We start from the raw sequence: 7,478 nt of genomic DNA on the forward strand, positions 1-7,478 counted from the left end.
AAGGCCATCATTGGAGGCAAATAATGCAATCGCTTTATTTTTTGTTTATGCAAAATAGATTTTAGTTGCTACAAAATAATAATAATAATAAATATTAGTTAATTTAGACATAATTAATAAAAAAATAATTTTTTCAATTTTCTTAAACAATTCAAGCTCATCATCAATAAGATATTTCTAATTTTCTACAAAAATTGAATTTTTTTTCCTTTTAGTCAATCATTGTGCACACTAATATTTTCACCATTTTATGACTCAAACGGCTCATAAAAGGATCCACTATCATTTTACCCAAGTTGAAAGGAAACTCACTGACAACCGTTAAGGATGAGATTGTATAAATATCATTGACAATAATTAAAAGGATTGGATACTAAGTTTCACTTCCTTTCCACCACTTTAAGAAATTGAAAGTTTGGTTGAATATTTTTTCAATCTCATCCGTAAGGTAGAGATTGCATATATTAAATAATATTTCAGTAAAATTTTATTTTGATATGATTTTCAAAAATTAAATTAATATCATACATATTTATTTCTTTATAAATATTATATATATATATATTATATTATATTTTAATTTATAAATATTATTTTGGTATTTTTGTATATCTCGATATACTAAAATTTTAAAAATCACATACATTTACCGTACAAATAATTTTGGTATCGGTAACATACCTTATAATTTTTTTGGTTTACCTTAAAAGTCAATATTTTCGATATATTACAATATAATATTTATATACTTATAATATTGATTATAAGGATTGAATATCAAGTTTCACCTCCTTTTCACCCCTCTAAAAAATTGAAAGTTTGGTTGAATCTTTTTTCAATATCACCCGTAAAGTAAAGATTGCATATATTAAATAATATTTCAGTAAAATTTTATTTTGATATGATTTTCAAAAATTATATTTTTATAATTAAATTAATATCATATTATATATTTTAATTTATAAATATTATTTTGATATTTCGGTATATCTTGATATACTAAAATTTTATGTACAAAATAATTTTGGCATCGATACTGTACCTTATATAATTTTTTTGGTACACTTTAAAAGTTAATATTTTCGTTATATTGTAATATAATATTTATATACTTATAATATTGATATAATATTTATATACTTATAATATTGATAATATTTTTTTTCTTGTCGCAAAGTTATTTCAAAATCACCATGTTTCCCCTGGCTTTATTAACTCTACTATAGCTCTGCATAATACAGGTATAGACAAAAACTTCAAGAACACCATAAATTAGAGAGATTCATTTTGAATAATGGCAGGGAGTTGGAAAGGACCGGCGATTGGAATCGATCTGGGTACAACCTACTCATGTGTTGGAGTTTGGCAGCACGACCATGTCGAAATCATTGTCAATGATCAGGGCAACAGAACCACTCCTTCTTACGTTTCATTCACTGAAACAGAGCGATTGATCGGCGACGGGGCTAAGAATCAGGCAGCTATGAACCCAATGAACACTGTTTTTGGTAAGTTTCTGCTTAAGTTATATTCTTCTACTACTTTATATAATTTCCCTTAATAACATTTTATGGTTCAGATGCAAAGAGATTGATTGGTAGGAAGTTTAGTGATCCGTTAGTGCAAAGTGACGCCAAATACTGGCCGTTCAAGGTGGTTTCTGGGCCAGAAGACAAACCAATGATCGTTGTCAGCTTCAAAGGTGAGGAGAAGCAGTTCTATGCAGAGGAAATATCTTCCATGGTTTTAATCAAGATGAAGGAGGTCGCTGAGACCTTTTTGGGAACAGAGGTGAAAAATGCTGTCATTACAGTGCCGGCTTACTTCAATGATTCCCAAAGACAAGCCACCAAAGACGCTGGTGTAATTTCTGGTCTGAACGTGATGCGTATCATCATTGAGCCAACTGCTGCTGCCATTGCCTATGGTCTAAACAATAGAGCAAACAGCGTGGGAAAAAAGAACGTCCTCATTTTCGATTTCGGTGGAGGAACATTTGATGTCTCTGTCTTGACCATTGATGGGTCTGTCTTTGATGTGAAGGCCACTGCTGGTGATACCCATTTGGGAGGAGAGGACTTTGACAACAGAATGCTGAATCATTTTGTGCAGGAATTCAAGCGCAAGAACAACAAGGATATAAGCGGAAACGCCCGTGCCTTGAGGAGACTGAGGACTGCTTGCGAGAGAACGAAGAGGACTCTTTCTTATACTGTCCAGACTATGATAGAGATTGATTCTCTCTTTGAGGGCGTTGACTTTAATTTTAATATAACCCGAGCCCAATTTGAGGAGATGAACATGGATCTATTCATGAAGTGTATGGAAACTGTTAAGAAATGCTTAATTGATGCGAAGATGGACAAGAGTTGCGTTGATGATGTTGTCCTGATTGGTGGGTCTACTAGAATTCCCAAAGTACAACAACTTCTTAAGGATTTCTTTAATGGCAAGGAATTTTGCCAGAGTATCAACCCTGATGAAGCTGTCGCCTTTGGTGCTGCAGTTCAAGCTTCCATTTTGTGTGGTGAGGAAACTCAGAAAATTCAAGATCTAGTACTTCTTGATGTCACTCCTCTCTCACTTGGAGTTGATACAATTGGAGGCATCATGACAGTCGTGATTCCTAGGAACACTACAATTCCCCAAAAGGCGGAGAAAGGCTTGATTACAATCGTTGACAACCAATTGTCTATGAATATTAAAGTGTACGAGGGTGAGAGATCGATGACGGAAGACAATAATCTTCTTGGACATTTTACCTTGTCCGGAATTCCCCCGTTACCGAGGGGTGTTGGTGCAGTTACTGTATGCTTCAACATCGATGCAGACGGGATATTAGACGTTTCAGCAAAGGTAAATGCAACTGGTGTAGAGAATAAGGTGAGAATAAAGCAAGAAAAAGGGAGGTTAACGGCAAAAGAGATAAAAAAGATGGTACAAGAGGCGGAGAAATACAGGTTGGAGGATATGGAGCACAAGAAGGGAGCTATGGCCAGGAATGCATTGGAGTATTATGCTTACAAAATGAGGAACAATGTCAAGAAGATGATATCACACTTGGCTTATGGTGACAAGTTGAAGATAGACAACGCAATAGAAGAGGCATTTGTATGGCTGCAAAACAATCAGCTTACTAAGAAAGCGGTTGTGTTTGAGGTCAAGCTTAAGGAGTTGGAAAGTGTATGCAATCCCATCATTTCCAAGGCTCATGATGCTGGTTTTGGGGGACCTTAGACTAGGGGTGAGCATAATATGGGTTTACCCAAACCCAATCCTAACCCAAACCCAAAATATTAATTTGGGTTGGTTAGTATGGGTTGGGTTGAGTATGGGTTGGGTTGAGTATGGGTTGAGTTAAATTTGGGTTGGGTTTAATTTGGGTTGGGTTACCCAAATTACCCAAATTATATAAATTTAGTTTAATTCTCTATTATTAATCCAATATAAACTAATCATCTTCCAACTTTAAGTCGAACACGTTTTTGACATGTTTAACATATTTTCATACGTTTAACACGTTTTGCACACATCTAATACGTTTTTAATATTTTTAACACGTTTCACTTATAACATGTTTTTCACACGTTTAACACGTTTTTCACACATTTAACACGTTTAACACGTTTTTCATACGTTTAACACGTTTTTCACACGTTTTCACATTTTTAACACGTTTTCACGTTTTTGACACGTTTAACACGTTTTCACGTTTTTGACACGTTTAACACGTTTAACACGTTTTTGACACGTTTAACACATTTTCACACTAATAACACGTTTTTCACGTTTTTGTCACATTGAACACGTTTTTGACATGTTTAATACGTTTAACACGTTTTTGACAAGTTTAACACGTTTTTTTTACGTTTTGGCACGTTTAACACGTTTTTAACATAACTAACACGTTAACACGTTTTTTATAAGTTTAATACGATTTTCACGTTTTTGGCACGTTTAACACATTTTAAACATATTTAACACGTTTTTGATAAGTTTAACACGTTTTTCACGTTTTTGGCATGTTTAACTCGTTTTTGACATTTTAACACGTTTTTGATATGTTTAACACGTTTTTCACACGTTTAACACGTTTTTAATATTTTTATCACGCTTTCACAAATAAAACATGTTTTTCACACGTTTAACACGTTTTTACATTTTTGACATGTTTAACAAGTTTTTGACATGTTTAACACGTTTTCGTACTAATAACACGTTTTTGTCAAGTTTAACACGTTTTTGACATATTTAATACATTTAACACGTTTTTGACAAATACAACACGTTTTTTTTTACCTTTTTGGCGCGTTTAACACGTTTTTAACATAACTAACACGTTAACACGATTTTGATAAGTTTAACACGGTTTTCACGTTTTTGGCACGTTTAACACGTTTTTGATATGTTTAACACGTTTTCACACGTTTTTCACACATTTAACACGTGTTTCACACATTTAATATGTTTTTACGTTTTTGGCATGTTAAACACGTTTTTGACATATTTGACACGTTTTTCACACATTAACACATTTTTCACATTTTGGTACGTTTAATACGTTTTTGACATATATAACATGTTTTTCACGTTTTTCACATTCTTAACACGTTTAACATGTTTGTAACATATTTAATACGTTTGTAACATGTTTAACACGTTTATCACGTTTTTGGCACGTTTAACACGTTTTTGACATTTTAACACGTTTTACACATTTAACATATTTTGACATGTTTAACATATTTCTTTTGCACGTTAACACGTTTTTGTCACGTTTAACACATTTTTGGCATTTTTGACACGTTTAATATGTTTTCACACGTTTGACATTAAACATGTGAAAACGTATTAAACGTGTCAAAAATGTGAAAAACATGTTAAACGTGTCAAAACGTGTAAAACGTATCAAAATGTGCCAAAACGAGGAAAACGTGTTAAACGTGCCAAAAACGTGGAATATGTGTCAAAACGTGTTAAACGTGCCAAAAACGTGAAAAACGTGTGAAAACATGTTAAACATGTTACAAACGTGTTAAACGTGTTAATAATGTGAAAAACGTGAAAAACATGTTAAACATGTCAGAACGTGTTAAACGTGCCATAAACGTGAAAAATGTGTCAAAATGTGTTAAATGTGTCATAATCGTGAATAATGTGTCAAACGTGTTAAAAATGTGTTAAACATGTCAAAATATGAAAATAGTGTCCAACGTGTCAAATGTGTTAAACGTGTTGAATGTGTGAAAAACATATTAAACGTGTCGAAAACGTATTAAACGTGTCGAAAACGTGAAAAACGTGTCAAAACGTGTTAAACGTGAAAAACGTGTTAAACGTGTCAAAACATGTTCAACGTCTCAAAACGTGTCAAAACGTGTTAAACGTGCCAAAAATGTGAAAAACGTGTGAAACGTGTCAATAATGTGAAAAACGTATTAAACGTGTCGAAAACGTGTTAAACGTGAAAAACGTGTTAAACGTGTCAAAACGTGCCAAAAACGTGAAAAACGTGTGAAACGTGTCAAAAATGTGAAAAATATGTTAAATGTGTCAAAACGTGTTAAACGTGTTAAAACGTGTTAAACGTGCCAAAAATGTGTCAAAATGTGTTAAACGTGTCGAAAACGTGAAAAAACGTGTCAAAACGTGTCAAACGTGTCAAACGCATCAAAAACATGTTAAACGTGTTAAAAACGTGTTAAACATGCCAAAAACATGAAAAACGTGTTCAACGTGTCAAAAATGTGTTAAACGTGCCAAAAACATGTTAAACGTGTCAAAAACGTGTTAAACGTGTGAAAAACGTATCAAAAATGTCAAAACGTGAAAACGTGTTAAACGAATAAAAATGTGTTAAATGAGTCAAATACATGTTAAATAAAAAATAATAATAAAATAATTTGGGTTACCCAACCCATACTCAACCCAACCCATACCCAACCCATATTAATAAATAATATGGGTTGAATTATGGGTTGGGTAAATTTAATTTGGGTTGAATATGAGTTGGGTAATACGGGTTGGGTTTACCCGTTTGCTCACCCCTACCTTAGACTAGTTAGACAAACTGTTTGTATACAACTGATCACGGATTGCTCTGCTAGGAGAAGTGTTGCTCCCCTTAGAAATGAGAAGGTAAGTCAGTTTCTGTTGCTAAAGTTATTCATTTTGCGAAGTCTTCTACCATCTTATGTAATAGTATTATGCGTGTAAGTTGCTGTGTCTAAGCCAATGAATGTTTGTTTAGGACGAGAACTGGAATTGAAATATGTTTGTTTGGCAGTTTAATGAAATTGGAATTAAAAATCAACCTATATACTTTCTTTCACTACATTCCATTATTCACTGATTGGCATTACAATTTAATTCAATTTTTCAAGAATTACAATTTTAATTTTTTTTAAATGTAAGAATTGGATTGTAATTTAGTTACAATTCTATAAAATATGAATCTTATCTTACCTAGGTTTTGCATTATGCCAATTTCTTAAAAAAAAAGTTGTCTCATGCTTTTGAGCTTAGTTAACATGCTGCAATACTTAAATTCTTATTTCCCTGATGATGACATTTGAGCATTCTCTTTTTATCGTCAGAAATGAAAGCTATGAAAGAGGCCAACCATTTGGTTTCTGGCATAATATCTAACATTAAATATGAAAGGATTTAATGTGTTGGGGAAGGCTTTAGGTCCATTGAAACATGACGGTTCTCGGTTCTCGTGACTATATTTTCTCTAAACCACAATGGAGGTATGTTCAGTATTATTTTTTGTTCAGTTTGAAAAAAACAGAACATTAACAATCCAAATATAGAAACTCTTTCAAGGCAATAACTTGCCTGGACTGAATCGAGCAGGCCAAAGGCAAGGGCCGATGAATGGGATGGAGGATTATGCTTATAGCATGAGGAACAATGATTATGCTTATAACATGAGGAACAATGTGATTAAGGATGAGAAGATATTGTTGATTATGCTTATAACATGAGGAACAATGTGATTAAGGATGAGAAGATATTGTTGAAGCTGACATACGATGAAAAGAAGAAGAAATTTGATGTGTTTGAGGAAAAGATTAAGGAGTTGGAAAGCATTTTTGCGCATTTTTGCTGATTTTGGAGGACTCCAGATTGAGAAAGTTAATTGAATATTGCTGTTGGTGTTTTGAAGTCAGGGCAATGGGAGATTATAGCTTGATTCAAGTTTATTTACTTCTTATTTCTTCCAATTTAATGGTCGAATTTGATCCCATTACTCTTTAGAATTTGATATATTTTAAAATGGTTAAAGAAAATTGAAAATAATTTTAAATTTTAGTATAAAATTATGATTTTGATGAAAAATTATTTAATATGTTTTTTTTATAATTTTTTAAATTTTGTATAAGGGTATAAGAAAATATGACTTTGAAACTAGATTTTGCAAAAGGTAATTAGTATATTTCTTGTGAACTTTGACCAGACTCTGAGAATGTTCT

At 32.5% G+C, this 7,478-nt stretch overlaps 1 protein-coding gene across 1 annotated transcript; it reads left to right on the plus strand.

The window, feature by feature from the left end:
- The first annotated feature begins 1,291 nt into the window (after window positions 1-1,291).
- On the plus strand, window positions 1,292-3,237 carry LOC124919900 (heat shock cognate 70 kDa protein-like). Its single transcript, XM_047460266.1, has 2 exons — window positions 1,292-1,508; window positions 1,580-3,237. Exons 1-2 carry the CDS (start codon window positions 1,295-1,297, stop codon window positions 3,235-3,237), a joined length of 1,872 nt encoding a protein of 623 aa, XP_047316222.1. The 5' UTR covers window positions 1,292-1,294.
- Window positions 3,238-7,478: the final 4,241 nt, after the last annotated feature.

The sequence above is a fragment of the Impatiens glandulifera genome, chromosome 1, assembly GCF_907164915.1.
Source record: "Impatiens glandulifera chromosome 1, dImpGla2.1, whole genome shotgun sequence".
In the NCBI taxonomy this organism is placed as follows: domain Eukaryota; kingdom Viridiplantae; phylum Streptophyta; class Magnoliopsida; order Ericales; family Balsaminaceae; genus Impatiens; species Impatiens glandulifera.

What these genes read in the sequence shown, in the direction of transcription:
- LOC124919900 (XM_047460266.1), top strand. Translation starts at nt 1,295, where the DNA reads ATGGCAGGGAGTTGGAAAGGACCGGCGATTGGAATCGATCTGGGTACA. An exon ending in CCCAATGAACACTGTTTTTG is followed by an intron (nt 1,509 to 1,579) that starts GTAAGTTTCTGC and finishes TTTATGGTTCAG; the next exon opens with ATGCAAAGAGATTGATTGGT.